The sequence below is a fragment of the Piliocolobus tephrosceles genome, chromosome 10 (genome assembly GCF_002776525.5).
Source record: "Piliocolobus tephrosceles isolate RC106 chromosome 10, ASM277652v3, whole genome shotgun sequence".
Lineage (NCBI taxonomy): Eukaryota > Metazoa > Chordata > Mammalia > Primates > Cercopithecidae > Piliocolobus > Piliocolobus tephrosceles.
Window position 1 is genome coordinate 14,543,272 of NC_045443.1, and position 21,866 is coordinate 14,565,137.

Below are 21,866 nucleotides of genomic sequence, written 5' to 3' on the forward strand. Positions count from 1 at the left end.
TGGTAGTAAATCACTGATATTTTGGTAATATCACCTAGTGTATCTTAATAACTCCACTATGTAACATCAGTAACCTAGAATTAGTTTTGTTAGTCTTTCAGGAACTTCGTAGTCCCAAACAGATGCTCGTTTGTAATAAATGAAGTTATTTGAATATATTTTTTAATAAATAGATAATATATTAATATTCTTCTTACAAAAAGAAAGTAATTCAGACAAGGTAGGAGAAATCAAAGGGCATCCTTTTTACTTCTGTACCCTAGAATACTTCTCTTGTAACAGGTGAATATTAACCCAACTTGATTTTTTAGACATACAGATTTATATATGTACATATGGAAATACATAGGTAGTTTAATCTCCTGTATTTTTTTAAACACAAATTGTTTACTCTGTATGCATTCTGAAGACTTACAAATGAAAGGAATGCCATAGTTTGACCAAGAGGGTTTTATCTCCAGAAAGAAAGGATGGACTGTTTCAACATTTAAAAACCCCATGTTACCAAACAGGAAACCCTAAATAATCTCAATAGGTGCATAAAACCTTTGATGAAATTTAATGCATTCTGTCTTTTCCTCTCATTAGAAATTGGGACAAAATATGTTTTGTTCATTTTCTGTGCTGTTCTGGAAGTAACATTATTTTTTAACTGCAAACTCATTACAAGTTAATTGAAAAATGAACAGAGAAAGAAAAATCACGGATGATTGAACTACTGAAAAATATGCCATGTGTATTTTCTTAGATTTACTGCAACTGTTTCTACTGAATTTATTGGAAACATTTTTGACATATTAAATTTTTTTCTCCAAAGGGACATAGTATGGAGGAATTATATTTTGTTTAACTATTTCCTCATGTTAGAACATTTAAGTTATGTGTATCTTAAATCATTTCCATGAGATACTGCTTAGAGTTAAAATTGCTGGGCCAGTGGAAAGTTTTTTTTAATCAGTATTGTGAATTTCCCCTTCTGAAAGATACTATAGCAGTGATCTGTGAGTTTGAGTTTTTATTTACATATGTGACATGTTGACAGAAAAATAGTTGGAGAAAACTACATGAGTTGTTTTATATAAAGCAGCTTAACTTTTTACATTTTGTAGATGTTTTTAAAAATGGCTTTTTTTTTACTTTTCAGAAAACCAGACAAACAAAACAATAGATGCTTCTGTCAATAAGAAAGCAGCTGATAGCACATCACAGGTAAGATTTTTCCTTCTTCACAGTAAAATCCTAATTATGGTCTACAGGAAAATGAATTTTCATCATTCTTTGATTGAATGAAAATTGTTCTATGTCTGTTTTTTATAACTGTCCAAACATTGTCTCATAACTTCTCTGTAATATTTGACAAGAATTGAGGTTTTTTGTTTTGTCTTGTTTTGTTTTTACATAGCAGTTCTCTTAGAGGTAATAGTTTATTAACTGACTGATTTGATTAGTACAATTGATAGTCCAGTCATTTGCCTTTACATTCTGTAAAGATTGTCTGCAAAAAGAAAACACATGTAATTTCTTCCAGGTACATCTTTTTTAAGAGTGTTTCACTGGTTTACCCTCACTTGTACCACTCTCTACCCCTACCACCCACCATTTTAATTTTCTCAGAAGTAATCAGAAATACCTTTTGAGGAAGAATTTTTTGTCTGTCTGCTTGTTTATTAGCACTTTGCCAGTCTTTGTACTTTTTCCTATTAAATCTTAACCACTCAGTAATAGTGTAACTACTTCTTTCCTGTATTAACAGTGTTCTTCCTTGTTCTTTATTGCTGTAAGTATAATCAATTCATAGTGATTAGGTTGTTGATAGTTTTATTTTCTTCACTTCCTTTGAATCATTTCAAGAAGCTCATATATTCCTACAACAACAAAAATCTTGAGCATGTCAGGCATGAAAAACTGACAAGATTTTTAAAACAAGGGCATCATTTGATCTTTAAATGTGACTATTTTCCTTAAAAATAATGGATTTTGACCAACTTAGATATACACCATAGTTTATAGATCAAATAAAAGCTATTAAAAATATCGTAACTTCTTACAAGTGTTAGCAGTTTTTGTGTGCAGTATTAGAGATCAAAGTTGGGATTGTTTCTCAGCATGTCTTGTGGATTATAACTGTGTTTTCATTTAAAATTACAAGATTGAGATACTTTCTAGAAGACGTATAGAAAATGCTGATATATTCAGTGATACTTAGTGATATTTATAGGAAATCTAGTTAAACTTTAAACAAAGGATTTCTGAACATCTCTACTTCCCTCAGTGAGTTTTTTTTTTTTTTTAAACAAGTAATATTTTCAAGGAAAGGAAAATGGACATTATGATGGCTGTCTTTTGTAATTTTATAAATGGTGGTTCTTCTAGAGCTGTGATATCTAATATGATAGCCACTAGTCAAATGTAGCTATTTAAATTAAATTAAAAATTTAGTTCCTCAGTCAAAATAACCCCCATTTCAAGGTTCAGTAGCTACAAATGGCTAGTGGCTAGCATATTGGACCACACAGATATAGACTGTTTTCATCATTGCAGAAAGTTGTATTGAACTCTATTGTATAGAGTATTTTGCTGAAATATAGTATATGTAGCTGGGCACGGTGTCTCACACTTGTAATCCTAGCACTTTGGGAGGCCGAGGCGGGCAGATGATCACCTGAGATCAGGAGTTCGAGACCAGCCTGGCCAACATAGGGAAATCCCGTCTCTACTAAAAAGACAAAAATTAGCCTGGCGTGGTGGCAGGTGCCTGTAATCCCAGCTACTTGGGAGGCTAAGGCAGGAGAATTGCTTGAACCCAGGAGAGCGGAGGTTGCAGTGAGCTGAGATCATACCACTTCACTCCAGTGTGGGTGAAAGAATGAAACTCCATCCCATCTCAAAAAAATAATAAATAATATATGTAACATCATAAATATATAAGTGAAATTAAAATGGATATAATGTAAGACACTTGAGGTGGGGCGTGTTGGCTCACGTCTATAATCCCAGCCCTTTGGGAGGCAGAGACAGGAGGATCACTTGAGCCCAGGAGTTCAAAACCAGCCTGGGCAACAAAGTGAGACTCTGTCTCTATAAAAAAGAAGAAACTTAAAGAAAAAAAAAAAAGACACTTGAAACAGGAATTGCCTTCATCAGAAAGCAAAGCAATAGTACAACTTAATGTTAAGCTCTCAATAGATATTTTATTTGGCTTCAAGGAAGAGGAATTTAATATCTGAGTATAAAACAATGCATACAAGCAGTTTGAGCAGCCAGCCTGCTGAAGTAGTGCCTTATCAAAAATAACAAAGTTTCAGCTTTGAATCAGTGTCAATTATGTATATGAATAATAAATACAATTACAGGAGTTTTATTATGTAATAAGAAACCATAATGGAAGTATATATGTGCTTTCAGTTATGAAGTTATGCTTGCCAGCCAGAATTTTTTGAAACAAATATCATTTTTGTCATTGTGATGAATACCTTTATTTATGTTCCACTGTTGACTAAGAAATTCTTGATATCTTTTTACCCCAATGTGCAACTTTCTAGCAGATAGAAACTAGTGTGAAACAGGTAGCCTGTGATTCTTTGAATTGTCACATTGTAAGTACAACTGGCTAACTTCATTTTTTCTATCCCAAGCCTACTTAGCTGTACTTCGTAACACTTTAAATAGATCAGAAGAAATCTGGATGTCTAAGGCCAGGCACAGTGGCTTATGCCTGTAATCCTAGCACTTTGGGAGGCCAAGACGGGCAGATCACTTGAGGTCAGGAGTTCGAGACCAGGCTGGCCAACATGTCTCTACTAAAACTACAAAAATTAGCTGAGGGTGGTGGTGCATGCTTGTAATCCCTTGGGAGGCTGAGACAGGAGGATCACTTGAACCTGGGAAGAGAAGGTTGCAGTGAGCCAAGATAATGCCACTGCATTCCAGCCTGGGTGACAAAATGAGACACTATCTCAAAAAAAAAAAAAAAAAAAAGAAAGGAAAAAAAGAGAAACTTGGATGTCTGGTGTGGAAATGCTTGTTGTTCGGCTGTAGTTAATTAGCAAATGATGAAATATGTAAAATATCCTCTTGTAGTTGTTAAATGAAGATTTATCTGATATCCCCAAATAACTATTTATTAACATATTGCACATAATTTATTACTGTATATTTTATTACTATATATCATTTATATAATGAATTATTAGTTTTATATCCTGAAAAACAAATTTATTCAAATTATCAACATAAGTTATAAAATAGCATTGCTATCTGTAATTGTTGTTTTGAAGGACTCAAGATCACCTTTAAGTTTGCTGATTTGCTAGAAGGATTTCATAAGACCCAGTAGTAGGTTATACTCACCATTATGATTTGTCACAACCAAAGGTGTAGAGCAAGAGCAACAGGGAAAAAAATGTGCAGAGTTGAAGTTGAGAGAGATCAGGAAAAGACTTCCAAGTCGTCTGTCTGGGATCGCACAGAATTTGTTTTTTCTCTGGCTTAGAGACATGTGCCAAGAGTCTTTTCCCAGAGAATCCTGATTGAGTCTCAGGGTCTGAGGTTTTTTGGAGGTCTGGTCACATAGTGGCATTTTTCTGTGAAACTCAGGATCCCAACAATGAAACCCAAGTGTACATCATCAATCTTCATATTTATGCAAAGCAATCCTGATGAACACAGTATGGCACAGTTCACTGTTCAGAGTGTATATAAGAGAATTAATCGTTAACATGACCTTCCAAGGGCAACATTCCTGATAACTAACCAAGTCTCAATTATGGTTCCAAGTTCCCTTGGAGAGATGTGCAAGGAATGAACAACCAGCTCTTCTTTGTTAACTCTTTCTTCACATTTGCTGAAGTGTGCCTTTCAGGTATATTCTTGTTTCATTACCAAAAAAGCTACAAAGCTAGTATGTTTGCTCTCTTGAAATTTTCTTAGTGTTTGCTTGTTGAGACTGTTCATTTTGGAAAAGGGCACATGATTAGGTAACTCTTTATTAATAAAATTTCTAGTGTTAAAAACTATTTGATATTATTTTCTAATGATTTCAAACTGAAGGTTTCAGTAATATGTGTAAAAACAGATATAAACGTGTCTCTGATTAGATTTCTCAGACATAATATTTTGTCAGGAAAAAATGTAAAGATATATGTATCACATGTATGTGTATCACATGTCTGTGTTTGTTCGTTTCCACCTGGTGGCATAGAAATAATAAGGTCTACAGTCAGACAACCTGGAGCTTGTCACTTAATAGTAGGTGGGTGCTATGTTAAGTTATTGAACACCTTCGACTTTTCACCTATAAAATAGAGCTAGTGCTAGTAGTTACCACATAGAAATATTAGGAAGAGTAAATGTGTTAATGCATGTAAAGCATTTAGTGCAGAGTCTAATAGGAATAGTGCTAGCTATCATGACTATCTTATAAATGTAGTTAATAGTTATTGAAGTAATTACCAATTTTATTTGTCAAAAAAGAAAGTCTATTCAGGAAACTACTTGTATATGATAATAGATAAATTGTATCTGTCAGTTTATGATCAATAAAAATCATAATTTATCATTAGATCATTGCTTGTAGGTCTTCTCGATCTATATAAGCATTTAATGGTACATATTTTCCTCTGAGCACTGCTTTGGCTGCATTCCATAAATTTTCGTGTGTTGCATTTTTATTTTATGTAGTTCCTTGTCATTTCCTTTTGGGTCCTAGGTTGTTTGGTTAGTAATTTGTTTAATTTCATAGTGTTTGGGGGTTTTGCAAATTTATTATTGATTTTTCATTTAATGCTATTGGATTTAGAAGATATCCTCTGTATGACTTTGTTACTTTTACACAAATTAGATACGTGTTATAAAGCCCCATCTGTGGTATATATCTTAGTGAATGTACCATTACACTTTAAAAGAATATGTATTCTGCTGTTGGGTGTAATGTTTTATAAATGTCAATATAGCATGGTTAATAGTGTAATTTGGATTATTTGTATGTTTACTGATTATTGCCTTTTGCTGTAGTGGTTTTATCTATTACTAAGAGTGGTATGATTGTGAATCTGTTTCTTCCTTTAATTTTATCAGTTTTGCTTCATAGATTTTGACCCTGTATTACATGGTATTTTTTATAATGTATAATTTGTAATCTTGCCATACTTTTATCATTGTAAAATTTCCCTCTTTGTCTCTGTTTTTGATATTAACATAGTGACAGCAGCTTTTTTATGCTTACTGTTTGCATGTTACTTTTTTCAGCTTTTTACTTTCAGTCTGTGTCTTTGTATTTAAAGTGAATCTGCAAGAGAAAAAAAATCATATTTCTTGATTTGTTGTTGTGTTATCCCATTTGATAATCTCTACATTTTGATAGGAGTTTTTAGACCATTTATAGTTAATATAAGTTTTGATAGGATTGTGCTTAGGTCTGCTATTTTGCTATTTGTTTCCTATTTGTTTCATCTGTTTTCTTTTTTTGTTGGTTTCTGTGTACCTTTCCTGCTTTATTTTGTATCAGTTTTTTTTTAAAACATTCTGTCTTAATTCCTCTGTTAGCTTTTTAGTGCTCTATCTCTGTGTGTGTGTGTGTGTGTGTGTTTATGTGTGTGTGTGTGTGTGTGTTTTAGGGATTGTTCTAGAGTTTATGTATCTGAATCTTCATTATAGGAACCATGCAATTGTATGTATACATTTACCTCCTTGATGAAGTTGCTTTCCTTAAATATCACATTCATGTTTTCACATATATTGCACATATATTACATTGTTTTTAATCTGTATGTTGTAGATCTCTAAATATATTGTTTTTAATTGTTGCCTTACAGAATTTTAAAGAAGTTAAGAACAGAAAAGAGATACAGTCTTTAATATTTATCCTTATGTTTACCTTTTCTGGTCCTCTTCTATGATCCAAGTTGGTATTTCCTTTCAAACTGAAGAATGTCCTTAAGCTCATCTTTACAGTGTAGATCTGCTAGTGATGTATTCTCTTGGTTTTTTAATATCTAAAAAATGTCCTTTTGTATCTTTTGTCTCGTTTTTTTCAAGGAGAGTGTCATTGGATATACAATTCTTAAAGGGTTTCTTTTTTTAATTATCAGCACTTTGAATATATTGTTCCAGTGTCGTCTTGCTTCCATAGTTTCTGACCAATAGTCAGCAGTTACTCTTTGCTCCTGTATAACATGTAATTTGTTCTGTTTACTTTCAAAATTTTTCTTTATTAGTTTTCAGTATTTGGACTATGATGTGTATAGATTCTTAATGTTTCTTCTGCTTGAGGTTCATTGTACCTCTTTGATTTGTAAATTAATGTTTTCCACCAAATTGGGGAAGTTTTTGGTTATTATTCAATTTTTTCTTTAGATCTTTGTTTCTTCTCATTTAGGGTTTTGCTAAACTGTTTCTTATTGCACAGGTTTCAGGCATTTTTCATATTTTCTTCTGTTCTTTTTTGTGTCCTATGGACTAGAAAATTTCTATTGATCTAGCATCAATTTCGTTGAGTTTTTCCTGCCCCCTCCAATCTGCTTTTATGCCTACTTAGCTAATTTTTATTTTAGTAATTATTTTTTCAGCTCTATTATTTCTATTTTTTTGTTTCTTTTTCTTTTTAGAGATGTCCTATTTATGCATTCATTGTTACTATATTTAACTCTTTGAAAAATTTTTTTTTTTTTTTTTTTTTTTTGAGATGGAGTCTTGCTCTGCCACCTAGGCTGGAGTACAGTGGTGCAATCTCGGCTCACTGCAACCTCCACCTCCCAGGTTCAAGCGATTCTCCTGCCTCAGCCTCCCGAGTAGCTGGGACTATAGCCACCCGCCATCACGTCCAGCTAATTTTTGTATTTTTAGTAGAGGTGGGGTTTCACTATGTTGGCCAGGCTGGTCTCAAACTCCTAACCTCATGATCTGCCTGCCTTAGCCACCCAAAGTGTTGGGATTAGAGGCATGAGCCACTGCTCCTGGCTTTAAACATATTTTTAATAGCTGCTTTCAAGTCTTTATCTGCTGAATCTAATCTCTGCTTAGAGTCAGTTTGTATTGACTTATTTTTTTGTCCTAAGTTAGTTCCACTTTTCAAAGCTCTGGACCTTAATGATAATATGTTGTAGTGAAACTTTATTTTACGTCTGTTTGATGATTTTTGGGATCTTTTAGTTTGGGATTTTATAGATCTTTGGTGTTTGTTATAACCCATTTTCTGTGAAATCATTATTGTAGAAAGATTTATAAGAATTAGAATTGCATTATTATCTTGGGGTTGGGCCTAGATATTATAAAGTCAAGGCATTATTTTCTTTAATTTCTCAATTTGAGTTTTGCAGATGAAAACCTTTATCATTTGGAATTGATCTCAGTGTAATATATCAAAGTAAATTGTGATTATCGGTTATTAAGCAGTTGTCATGTATCATATATGGCGTTAAACACCTTATATACACATTTGGATTAATCCTCACAATAGCCTCAATATTCAAATATTGGAAATTGAGATAATTACCCATCTGAATCAGGTAGCTGATAAGTTAGAACTGTAAGACACACTCAATCTTTCTGACTTCAGAGTCCTAGCTCTTTAGGTTTTTACTGTCTTACCTTCCTTTTCAGTTGCTATCATGTGGTTTTTAAAGGTTTTTCTTATAATCCTAATATTTCTTATGATTTTGGATGATGGGTTACTGGTCAACTTGGCTGTGCATTTAATAGCATAGCAAACCGTGTGATTTCATAGTATACCATACCGTTTTTTTAGGGCAAAAAAATTTAGATTATTTTCTATAACCCAATTCTAGCTTGAATGATTGCCTTTGGTGTTGTGGTGGATTAATATTGATAATTTAGAGTAGTATTGATAAACATTTTAAATATCACAAAATGAATAGTGTTTGTATTTAATCTTATTTGCTGTGTTCAACAGATAGCCTAATTTTTTAAAGAAAACGTCTTGAATTTCTTTTGAAAATTGTATTTCATATAGTGGATGTTTAACACATGAGTATCCTGGAGCATTTGTCAGACAAACTCTCTTTATTCAGGTACAGCCTTTTAGGGGTCCTGATTGAACCAGGTTACTCATTAGTCTTATTTTACCTCACCATTTCATTTTTTAACTTGTATATCTGCCAGAGTTTTCTTTGTAAAATGTATAAGCTTTGTTTTTCAGAGTGGAAAAGCCACTGGCAGTGATTCAGGTGGTGTCATTGATCTCACAATGGATGATGAAGAGAGTGGAGCTTCACAAGGTACTTCAAATAGTAATTTGGGATTGGGCCTGGTTTTGATACCATTTTTTTTTTTTTTTTTTTTTTTATACAGTACAATATTCTACAAAGACAGATGTTTACGGCATTATGCTTGGTTTATTTGTGTTCTTTTTGTAATGGAAGTTTTTGTATTAGAATTTTAAAATTTGGCCAGGTGCAGTGTTTCACACCTGCAATTGCAGTGCTTTGGGAGGCCAAGGCAGGAGGATTGAGGCAAGAGGCCAGGAGTTTGAGACCAGCCTGGGCAACACAGTGAAATCCCATCTCTACAAAAAATTTAAGGATTAGCTGGGTGTGTTGGCATGTGTCTGTGGTCCCAGCTACATGGGAGGCTGAGGCAAGAGGATAACTTGAGCCTAGGAGGTTGAGGCTGCCGTGAGCTGTGTTTATGCTGCTGTATTCCAGCCTGGGTGACAGAATGAGGCCCTGTCTCAAAAAAAAAAAAAAAAATTTAAAATATAATCAACTCTTAAATAAGTATGAACAATCTGTAGAGGAAAACAGCAATTAAGAGAATATTGTAATTTTTGGAGTACCTCTGTTTTTGTATCTCTTATTTCACTTGATCCTTGCAAAAAATCCTGTAATACTCATTTTAGACTTGAGGAAACTTGTTAGCCTTAGAGAAAACAATTCACACTCAGTAAGGGTCTTGGGAATAAAATTCAACTCTTGTGTCTCTACATTAAATGTTCTTTTTCTCTCTCTGTTTATGTTTCAGTGTAGATACTGTATATGTATGTATACATTTAATTTTGGTCATTTGAATTAGTTTCTTTTATTTAGCATTATATAAATAGAAATAGAAGTAATTTTAAAAAGCATTCACATCCAAAATAATAATATTCTGAGTTAGAATACTTAGAAACTGTAAACCATATTCCTAGTTATTCTGAAGTGTTAATAGGTGTTTCATGAATGCAAAGTTCTATGGTTAAATATGCTTGGGAAATGCTGAGTTTAAAGTTAAATTGATTTTTTTCTTAATGCAGACTTCTCTGAGCCTGTACTATGCTGATTTATAATGTAAATCTCTAAGAATGATTTAAGATATAAAGTGTCTCTCAAACTTACTTGGCTGCGCAAAATAACGTTCAGCTACATATCTATAAAACTCTGGTGTTTATTGCACATGGAAAATATAGTAATAATGTGCTGAATTACTTATCTTAAAGACATTACTTTTTAAAAAACCCAAATATTTTAAAAGTAGTATTTTGGGGAATCAGTCTAGTTGAGCTTAGGAAAACAAAAGTTAAATAGCTATACAATTGATTATATGACAGTAAAGTTGATTTTGTTATTTAAAACTGAATTGAGAAATGTATGCCATCCTTCATCTGGGTTGAACTCAAGCCAGTATGATTGTTCTTTAAAAGTTTCAAATTATCTCTATTGCTTTCACTAATTTTTAATGGACAGCCGTGACTATTATAATGGATCCCTAAAGAAAAAAATAAATACAGGTTTTTGAGAGGACACAGGTAGGCTTAATTCTGGATTAAAAAGTAAAGTCCTAAAAGTTTGTTTTCAGTGCTGTCACCATTTCCCTAGCATCCATGCCTCATGGGGTCTCTCTGTTGCCCCACCTTTGGGTCTGTCTCAAATTCTCACATTCCTAAAAGTACACTGTTTTCTAATGGCATTAAAGTATCCATCGTTAATGCCTTGGGTTTTATTTACATGTAGTGTGGAATTCTATGGGACAGAAATTGATGGGGATTATTTTGGATAGAAGGACTTTTGGGTGGTTTCCTGTTTTTAAGAGTTTTTTCTGAGATGCAAATATTTATTTTATAGGCTGTTGAAGACCTTTTTTGAGATTAGTCATTCTTTGTCTATTTTAAAGACTATATAGTGATGATAAGCAACCATCTATTATCAAAGAACCTAAATAATTGTAGTAATTGAAATTCAAGATCACAGCGAAAACTCATCAGTTTATAGATATTTGTCTAGAAGAGTATTCTTTCTATAGGTATGTAGATTATATATTTGTGCAAATAATGAATTATTCTAGTTGGCATATTGTATTGAATTTACAAGTAAGATTATTTCTGAATTTCTGTAAATGTGAATTAGAATCTGTGATAGAACCACCAGCAAATTACATATGCTCTTAACTCAGTTTTCAAATCAGCAAAAATACACATAAGTAAAATGGAAATAAATTGTTCTCTTAGAGGTAAATGTGACACCCAAGTGGCAAGCAAAAGTAAAATTTGTCCATAGAGGAAAGACTTGTATTTCCTAATTTTTTTCTTGTCAGTCATAATATTTCACTTTTAACTAACAGACCCCAAAAAGCTAAATCACACTCCTGTATCAACCATGAGTTCTTCTCAGCCTGTGTCACGACCATTGCAACCCATACAACCAGCACCGCCTCTTCAGCCATCTGGGGTGCCAACAAGTGGACCATCTCAGACCACCATACACTTACTACCTACAGGTAAATTTGCTGAATCATTGAGTAGAAGCTTTAGTTTACCTGTAGAGAACTACGACTATGGAGTTAAGCAGAAAGATATGACAGAAAATTAAGAATAATTCTTACTGTTAATTTAAGGACTACAATGTGTGTCCTTTTGAAGGCAGTATAACTTAGTTTTACTGACTGTCTTCAGCAGCAGCACTGGTAAAGAATGATTATAAAGTATATATTTATTTACTTAACATTATATAAATAAAAATAGAGGTAATTTTAAAAAGCATTCACATCCAAAATAATAATATTCTGAGTTAGAATATTTAGAAACTGTAAACCAATTCCTAGTTATTCTGCAGTGTTAATAGGTGTTTCATGAATACAGAGTTTCATGGTTAAATATGCTTGGGAAATGCTGAGTTTAAAGCTAAGTTAATTTTTTTCTTAATGCAGGCTTCTCTGAGCCTTTACTATGCTAATTTATAATGTACATCTCCAAGAATGATTTAAGATAAAAAGTGTTTCTCAAACTTACTTGGCTGCGCAAAATAACATTCACCTAATATCTATAAAACTCTGGTGATTCCCATGCATATGGAAAATAATACTATTCTGAGTTATATTCTTGACAGTAGCCTGGGCAACACAGTGAAACTCCATCTCTACAAAAAATTTAAAAAGTAGCAGATTTGTCATCTGCCACAGCAAATGTTCTGTAAATGGCAGAAATGAGTGTAATTTCTCTGGAAAAGATGGATATAATGACTTGTTCTCAGTGTAACCAAGAAGTTGTAACTGACCTATCAAACAAGAAGTTTTAAATGTGTCTCATCTTGAAATAGCTTTAAATAGTCTAACACTACCACCAGGAATCATATGCTTGCTACCTTTCAAGAAGCTGTAAATTCAAATTTTTCAAGATTTAGCCTGTATTCCCTAAACTGTTCAGAAACCAATCAAGATGGTTTGTCTTCTGTAAAACAGTCCATTGCTTGAAGATTTATCTGCACAGTTCTTATATAAGTACTCTTCTCATTAAGGAAAACTTTGAATTAAAGTGGGGTTTTATCCAGTAAAATTTACACTTAAAATACCAAATAACTTGTAGGAATCAGGATATTTTCCGTAGTGATTTAGCAAACTATTTGTTAATTAATCTTTGAGTTATGAAATTATTGTTGATGCAGCAAATGTGTGGTTGTTTTGTTAGGAACTGTTTAGATTTGTTGAATTTCAGAATCCTAGATGCTTATTCAGACTTTCCCATCAGTTAAAATAAATTTTACCTTGTTGGCATTTCCAGGCAAAAGAATGTGCTTGTGTGACTTTATCTGGTGTGTAAATTTTATATTGGTTCTCATATTTCAATACCACTGGCCTATCTAAATAGGCAGTTATAAGTAAGTTCAACCTTGGGAGCTGTGTTATGTGTCTTTCTTTACATTTATACAAAGTTATAATGACAGTCATCAAAATTAGATGTTTTGGAAGGAAATGTCATTATTCAAACCCGTGGGCAGTGTAGATTATGGAATGGGGAGTAAAGAGATGAAGAAATAAGTGTTCTTTCTTGTTAATACTTTCTTTTTTCTTCCCATTTCTGAAGACTCACATCGAAAGTTAGGATCTGTAAAGACCGAAGAGTCCTTAGTAAAGAAACCATTTTATCTTTGTTGTAGCCAGTATTTTCCTCCAAATTGATTTTTTATAGGACCCGTGTGTTTCCATATCAAAGTAGATTGATTTATTTTTTATTATATAATTACTGCATGGTCATTTGTAAAATATGATTTTAATTCAGAGAGTTGTTAACAAGAAAGTGTCACTAAAAATCATTATTATAGATACATGCTGTCAGTGAATGTTTATGACTCATTTTTTGATAAATATTTATTAACATTACTCAAGATATTAATGCTTTCTGGAACATACAATGGGAGGAATGCCAGAGTAGAGAAGGGAGAAGTCTGTTTTTTAATGGATTTTATTTACTGTTTTTAAAAAAGATAGATTGGTTCAGCTAAACAAAATGTTGATTATAATGGTCAAAGAGATAGGTTGGCTCACTTGAAAAATAAATGTGAATTAACAATAGCCAGTCAGTTTCTTTATCTTTGGGAATACAAAGATACTCTTTTTGGATTTACACCCCCTTGGTAGAAGGCCTGGAGGGCTTATGATTCTACTTTGCTAAGAACAATTAAAATTAGTTTTAATTTTTTTTTTTTTCTCTTTTAAATCACTCCTATGGTTTTTCTCTTTTAAATCACTCCTATGCCATCATACTCTTGATTCTAAACCTTTTAAAAAAATCTTTACATTGCTTATTATCTGGTCAAACCAGAGTGGGAAGGGAGTTGGATGTGGTGGAGGTGTTCTTTTCCTGTGAAGCTTGCATTTTAATATTATTAATGTTTATTGGCCCTATCATTTTTATCTTAGACCATAAAAGGAGACTGTTATTTCTATCTGCTTTATCAGTTAATTAGATTTTATACAAAGATAACTACCATTTAATACTGTTTGCTTAACGTAAATTTACTGTATTCTTAATATCTTTTTCTGCCTTGCATTAGCTCCAACTACCGTGAATGTAACACATCGTCCAGTAACTCAGGTGACCACAAGACTCCCTGTACCAAGAGCTCCTGCAAACCACCAGGTGGTTTATACAACTCTTCCTGCACCACCAGCTCAGGCTCCCTTGCGAGGAACTGTTATGCAGGCTCCTGCTGTTCGGCAGGTCAATCCCCAAAATAGTAAGAGATTTTTCTTGTATATGGCCCCAAGATACATGTAGTTCTCTTCAGCATTTAGTTGGAATGGCATATAATAATGTTAAATTTTGCAAAAATTTCTTATAATGTCATATTAAAAGTATTGTTATAAGTTCAAGAGATCTGTACTACAACATAGAAACTATAGTATAGTTAAAATCAATGTAGTGTATTCTTGAAAATATCCAATAGAGCAGATTTTAAGTATTGTCACCACACACAAAAAAGGTAAGTATGTGAGATCATGCATATGTCAGTTAGCTAGATTTAGCCATTCTGCAATGTATGCATATTTCAAACATGTTGTATACCATAAATATATATGTTTTTGTCAATTAAAAAATAGTTTTCAAAAAAGAAATGGCAGTATAACCAAAAATAATCTATTATTATTTTTCTTCCCTTAGGAGAGTTAAACAGAGAAAATTGTTCATGTATACTAGTTGATTTGTGCTCTGAGTGTTGTCTTTAATTTAAGTTTATTTATGGCCTGTATTGGTATAGTACACAATTTGATATTGGTATATTCTCTACTCTATTAAGAAACACCTTCCCTAATTAGAGTGGGAATGGTCAGTTGTGATTTAGCCCAGATGATGGAAATCATGGTAAAGGATAGCCTTCAATGAGAGTCTTAAAGATATGGAAAGTGGCTGAGAAAAGAAGGGAAAATGTTAAAGAAAGCTTGTAGTTTCCTGTATATATCATATGTTAGTTACATACATATGTTACATGTATGTAACATGTTACAAATATGACATTTAAAAATCATATATTAACCACATATAAGCAGTAGTAAAATATATAAACACAAGCTTATATAAAAGGTATATCTAAACTTTAAAGTAAAGACAAATAATAAAATGAATTACATATGAACTCTTCATCAGGTTAAGAAGTAGAAATTTTTCAGTATCCTGTAAGTGCTCTTGTATCCCTGTCTTGACTACATCCCTTTTCCTTTCCATCAAAGGTTAACCACTGTTCCTACTTTTCTGTTAGTCATTCTGCTTTTCTTTATGATTTTGCCACCAAAATTGATATCATTTAAATGTATTAGGGTTCTCTAGAGGGACAGAACTAACAGGATAAATAGATACATAAAGGGGAGTTTACTAACTATTAACTTACATGATCAAAACATCCCTCAATAGGCTGTCTGCAAGCTGAGGAGCAAGGAAAGCCAGACTGAATCCCCAAACTGAAGAATTTGGAGTCCAATATTGAAGGGCAGAAAGCATCTAGCACAGGAGAAAGATGTAGGCTGGAAGGCTAGCCAGTCTCTCCATTTCATGTTTTTCTGCCTGCTTTGTATTCATTGACAGTTGATTAGATTGTGCCCACCAGATTAAAGGTGGATCTGCCTTCCGCAGCCCACTGACTCAAATGTTAATCTCTTTTGGCAACACCCTAACGGACACACCCAGAATCACTATTTTGTATCCTTCCATCAAGTTGACACTCAGTGTTAACCATCACAAGTCCACCCCTTGTCAACTTGAACCCATACACATCTCCTCGGATTATACATATTCTTCAAATAAAGAGAGTAGTAAGGCCATAATTAAACCTAACATAATACAGCTATCCTTTGTACAACCGGAAATGCATCAATCCCCAAGCCAAATACTATTACATAAAATTAACAATACTTAAATGTTGATAGGAAGTCAATAAATCTTATGTCACATGATGAAGGAAAAGGAAATAAAGATATTTTCTTGTACAAGTGTATACATGCACAAACATGTTATTAGCAAAAGAAGGAGGAAATACTCATGACAATTACAGTCCCCGATACTGCAGCTGGTCACATGGTCGTGGCTGGTATTGATGACTACCTTCTTCTACTACCCATTCTGTATTCTCTTTGCCTTCAGCAAGCACTTCAGCTGGTCATGGTTTATTCCTGGTGGAGTGACCCAGTCCTTCATTCCTGAGTATTTTTAGTGCCGCATAGATTGGGGTGTTATAGTTTCCTGTTGACCTTAATCACAGGGCATGGTAATACTAAGAGACACCTCAATGGATCTCCTGTATTCCATGCATACTCTTCCTTACCTCCGTTCTGGAACAGTAGACTGATTTCTTCTTGGTGGTCCGGGACAGTCACCACAGCCAACACTAACTCCCTTGTTAGCCTGTTGACTTAAAGGTAAGAGGAGCCCAAAGTGTCCAGGGCGCAATCTTAAGTTCCAGTTTAATGGAATCCTTGTGTCTCCTGGTGCGAGCGTTCCTCCCTCTGGAGCTAAGACCTCTAGGCCAGCAGAACGTAATATCGCAGGAAAAGGAAGCAAAAATTTTGCTAGTGGATCCCTAGGGGTAAAGGTGAGTGGTGCCACTTCCACTTACACCCCCTGATTCCTGGACCCATGAATCCTGGCTGTGGAAGAAACAGCACCATATATATTGGACGCTGATTCAGAGCATACACGGCTTTCTGGAGAACTTTGCCCCAGCCCTGCAAAGTATTGTCACCTGGTTGGGATTGTAATTGTGACTTCAAAAGGCCATTCCACCGTTCTGTAAATCCAGCTGCTTCAGAACAATGAGGAACATGGTAAGACCAGTGAATTCCATGAGCATGAGCCCACTGCCACACTTCTTTAGCCATAAAATGAGTGCTTGGGTCAGAGGCAGTGCTGTGTGGAATACCATGATGTTGGATAAGGCATTCTGTGAGTCCATGGATAGTAGTCTTGGCAGAAGCATTGTGTGCAGCATAGGCAAACTCATATCTGGAGTAAGTGTCTATTCCAGGGAGGACAAATCTCTTCCCTTTCCATGATAGAAGAGGTCCAATATAATCAACCTGCCACCAGGTAGCTAGCTGATCACTCCAAGAAATGGCGTGCCATATCGAGGGCTCAGTGTTGGTCTCTTCTGCTGGCAATTGGGCACTCAGCAATGTCCATAGTCAGATCAGCCTTGGTAAGTGGAAGTCCATGTTGCTGAGCCCAGGCATCACCTCCAGCACTGCCACCATGGCTACTTTGTTCATGGGCCCTTTGGGTGATGACAGGGGTGGCTGTGGATAGAGGCTGAGTGGTGTCCACAGAACGGGTCATCCTATCAACTGGATTATTAATATCTTCCTCTGCTGAGGTCACCCGTTGGTGAGCACTCACAAGGGATACAAATACCTTCACAGTTTTTGACCACTCAAAGAGTCCATGCACATATCTCTTCCCCAAATTTCTTTGTCACCAATTTTCCAATCATAATTCTTCCTAGTCCTTGACCATCCATCTAAACCATTGGTTACAACCCATAATTATATATAATCGTGCATCTGGCCATCTATCCTTCCAAGCAAAGTGCACAACCAGGTGTGCTGCTCGAAGTTCTTCCAACTGGGAAGATTCCCCTTCACCGGTGTCCTTCAGGGATGACCTAGAAAGGGGCTGTAGTGCTGTAGCTGTGCACTTTCCAGTGGTGCTTGCATATGGTGCAGAACCATCTGTGAACCAGGCCCTAGTCATCTGTTCCACTGTCAGGTGATCATAGGGACCCCCCCCATGGGGCCATCAGTACAGGCTGGGTAAGAGAATGCAGGGTGGCAGGAGTGGAGACATGGGCATTGAGCCACTTCCTCATGTAAATTATTTGTGCCTTCGGCACCTGCTCGAACCCAATCACATATATACCACTTCCATTTGATGCATGACCTACTTTATGGCTAAGTGGATCAGAAAGCACCCAGTTCATGATAGTCAGCTCAGGTCACATGGGACTTGATGACCCACAGTCAAATGTTCAGTTTCCACCAAAGCCCAGTTAACAGGCCAAGAGCTGTCTCTCAAAAAGAGAGTAGTTACCTGCAAAAGATGGCAGGGCCTTGCTCCAAAATCCTGGAGGCCTCCACTGTGATTCACCTATGGGGTCCTGCCAAAGGCTCTAACAGCATCCCTCTCTGCCCCTCACACCTCAGGCACCATTGAATCTGCTGGTCATATGGCCCAAGTGGCAGAACACCTTGCCCAATAGCCTGGACCTGTTGCAGAGCCTTCTCCTATTCTGAACCACACTCAAAACTGGCAACCTTTCAGTACACTCGATAAATGGGCTGGAGTAACACACCCAAATGAGGAATGTGTTGCATCCAAAATCCAAATAGGTCCACTAGATGTTGTGCTTGTTTCTTGGTTGTAGGAAGGGCCAATTGCAGCAACTAGTCTTTGCCTTAACAGGAATGTGTTGACAGGCCCCACATCACTGGACCCCTAGAAATTTTACTGAGGTAGAAGGTCCCTGAATTTTGTCGGATTTATTTCCCATCCTCTGGCACACAAATGTCTCACCAGTAAGTTCAGTGTTTTTGCTACTTCTTGCTCACTTGATCCAGTCAGAATAATGTCATCAATGTAATGGACCAGTGTGATATCTTGCAGGAGCAAAAACTGATCAAGGTCTCTCTGAATAAGATTATGACACAAAGCTGGAGAGTTGATATACCCCTGAGGTAAGACAGTGAAGGTATATTGTCGTCTTTGCCCACTGAAGGCAAATTGCCTCTGGTGGTCCTTGTGGACAGGAATGGAGAAAAAGGATTTGCCGAGTCAATGGCTGCACTCCAGGTACTAGGAGATGTGTCAATTTTCTCAAGGAATGAAACTGCATCTGATACAGCAGCTGCAATTAGAGTCACCACTTGATTAAGCTTACGATAATCCACTGCCGTTCTTCAAGATCCATCTGTCTTCTGCATAGGCCAAATGGGAGAATTGAATGGGGACGTGGTGGCAAGCACCACCTCTGCATCTTTCAAGTCCTTGATGGTGGCACTAATCTCTTCAGTACCTCCAGAGATGGGATATAGTTTTTGATTTACTATTTCTTAGAGGCATCTCTAATGGCTTCCAGTTGACCTTTCCCACCATAGTTGCCCTTACCCTACCAGTCAAGGAGCCAATGTGGTGGATCTGCCAGCTGCTAAGTATGTCAATGCCGATTATGCATTTTGGCACTGGGGAAATGACCACAGGATGAATCTAGGGTCCCACTGGACCCACTATAAGTGAGACCTGAGATAAAACTCCATTAATTATCTGACCTCCATAAGCCCCTACTTTAACTGGAGGACCACAGTGATGCTTTGGGTCTCCTGGAATCAATGTCTGCTCAGAACCAGTGTCCAGTAGTGCCTGAAATGTCTGATCATTTCCCTTTCCTCAATGCACAGTTACCCTGGTAAAATGCCAGAGGTCTCCTGTGGGAAGGATGGGAGAAAGATTCACTGCATAAGTTGTCAGGAATGTAGTGGGATCCTTCCTCAAGGGAACTCAGCCTCGCCTTCGTTCAAGGGGTTCTTGGTCTGTAAACTGACTCAAGTCTAGAACTTGAGGGGTCGTCATTCTCTGTTTTTATTCTTCAATTTAGTCTTTTGTTCCATCGACCTAGAAGTTTTCTGGTTGTATAAATTAGGAATGCAGTAGGCTTCCATCAGTTTCACCTCTAGGAACACTGTGATTAATTAGCCAATGCCAGAGCTCTATCCAAGTCAGACTCTTCTGATTGCCACTTTGCCTGTGCTGTCCATTATGGTAGCTATGCCAACCTTGCCTTGAACACTTGAGTGCTGCCACTTGGCCCCTGTCAACTTAGGATCCAGTTATTCCCATTGTATTTACATTTTGTGGTTGAGTGACTGCAGTTCCCACTGTTAGATCTGACATACAGAGACGAGCAGTTAGAGGGCTCTTCAAAGATACAGGTGCTGCCCTCACAAATCTGTTTCTCAAGGCATTGGTCAAGGGTATATCTTCTGGACCCTCCCAGCTGGGATGACTAGCTCTAAAGTGACTGATGATAAAGTTCGCTCTGTCATCTCAATCTCCTTAGTCTTTGGATCCCTTCCTCTACATTAACCAAGGGAGATCAGTCATTTCCAGCTCACTCACATGTGCCGTCTTTTAATCCTTATTTCAACTAACTAAGCAAATAATCTATTAGAACCTTTTATTTTTAACTCCCTGAGCTAACCTGAAATGCAGAGTCCCTACTTAGTGGGCCCAAATCAAGAAATTCAGCCTGATCCAACTTTGTTCCTTCTACCATAATCTCATACCCTTAATATCCATCCCCATGCCTGTTCTCCAGATTTCTGTTCATGTGAATTAGAGAACTCAAAACAGTTCTCTTTGAATGTAGCCTACCTCCTCATAGGTCACACTCTCAAGCTCACCTCTAGGGGCCCACCAGTACTTTAGTCTAGTTATAGGTCTAGAAGCAAAGAGAGGTGTTTGGAGTGGCCCCTGAGAAGACTCAACATTGTCTTGCCTGGCAACTGCCTCAGAGGAGGCCATCACAGGAGGCCATCACTGTTGCCTCACATAGCACAGGCTTTATTTCCTCAGACAAAGTTGGAAAGACTGATGGCAGCATGGGTCAGGGAGGGTATGTTGATGGCAGCATGGGTCAGGGAGGGTATGTTGATGGCAGCATGGGTCAGGGAGGGTATGTTGCCCCCACTGGGTGTAGGGAAGCTGTTCCAATCAATGCCCTCACTTTAGCTGTAAACACCTGGTGAACCTGTGCATGCCTCTTTTGTTGTAGGTTCGCCAATTGCATGATAAGAGCTTGTGTCTGTTTTTCTATAATTTCAGCTCTTTCTCTATAGGAGATAACTCACTCTCTCACTCGGCAATCTTAGCAGATTTCAGGGTCAGTATTTGCTTCAGAAGCCAGGAGACTGAATCCCTGAGTTCATCATTTTCTTTGTTTTTCTTTTCTTTTTTTTTTTTTTTTTTTTTTTGAGACGGAGTCTCACTCTGTCGCCCAGGCTGGAGTGCAGTGATGCGATCTCGGCTCACTGCAAGTTCCGCCTCCCGGGTTCACGTCATTCTTCTACCTCAGCCTCCGGAGTAGCTTGGACTACAGGTGCCCGCCACCACGCCCGGCTAATTTTTTTGTATTTTTGGTAGAGAAGGGGTGTCACCGTGTGGGCCAGGATCTCGTGATCCACCCGCCTTGGCCTCCCAAAGTGCTGGGATTACAGGCGTGAGCCACTGCGCCCAGCCCATCATTTTCTTTTATCACTTTGTCCACTGAACTTAGGAGGAACCGACCAGTTTCATTATGTTCCTTGGTTCTCCACACATGGTCCAAGGTACCATGTATAGAGTCACTAAACTCCTTGCCTCTCACAAGCGGCAATTCAGGAGTGTCAAATGCATTTATTTTGCATAACTCTAAACAGTTCACACCAGGTGCTATCAGTGTTCTTTATACTATTAGAAGTAGAGTCCTTAGCATTTGTGGATCTAACCATATTAAGCAGCCAACTCCAGAAACCCCAAAACCAACGAAAGAACTCCATCCTTTGTATTTGGTTCTTCTAGACCCCCAATCCTGGTACCAAAATCTGAATTAGTCAGGATTCTCTAAAGGGACAGAACTAATAAGACA

At 36.4% G+C, this 21,866-nt stretch overlaps 1 protein-coding gene across 6 annotated transcripts in view; it reads left to right on the forward strand.

The window, feature by feature from the left end:
• The window catches only part of ATF7IP (activating transcription factor 7 interacting protein), a 131,130-nt gene that overhangs the window by 94,650 nt on the left and 14,614 nt on the right, over window positions 1-21,866 (forward strand). For all 6 annotated transcript variants that reach the window (XM_023226138.1, XM_023226141.1, XM_023226136.1 and 3 more), the window contains 4 exons: window positions 1,145-1,209; window positions 9,155-9,233; window positions 11,551-11,706; window positions 14,259-14,441. In XM_023226138.1, coding sequence (XP_023081906.1) covers window positions 1,145-1,209; window positions 9,155-9,233; window positions 11,551-11,706; window positions 14,259-14,441 — 483 coding nt within the window. The remainder of the gene's footprint in view (window positions 1-1,144; window positions 1,210-9,154; window positions 9,234-11,550; window positions 11,707-14,258; window positions 14,442-21,866) is intronic.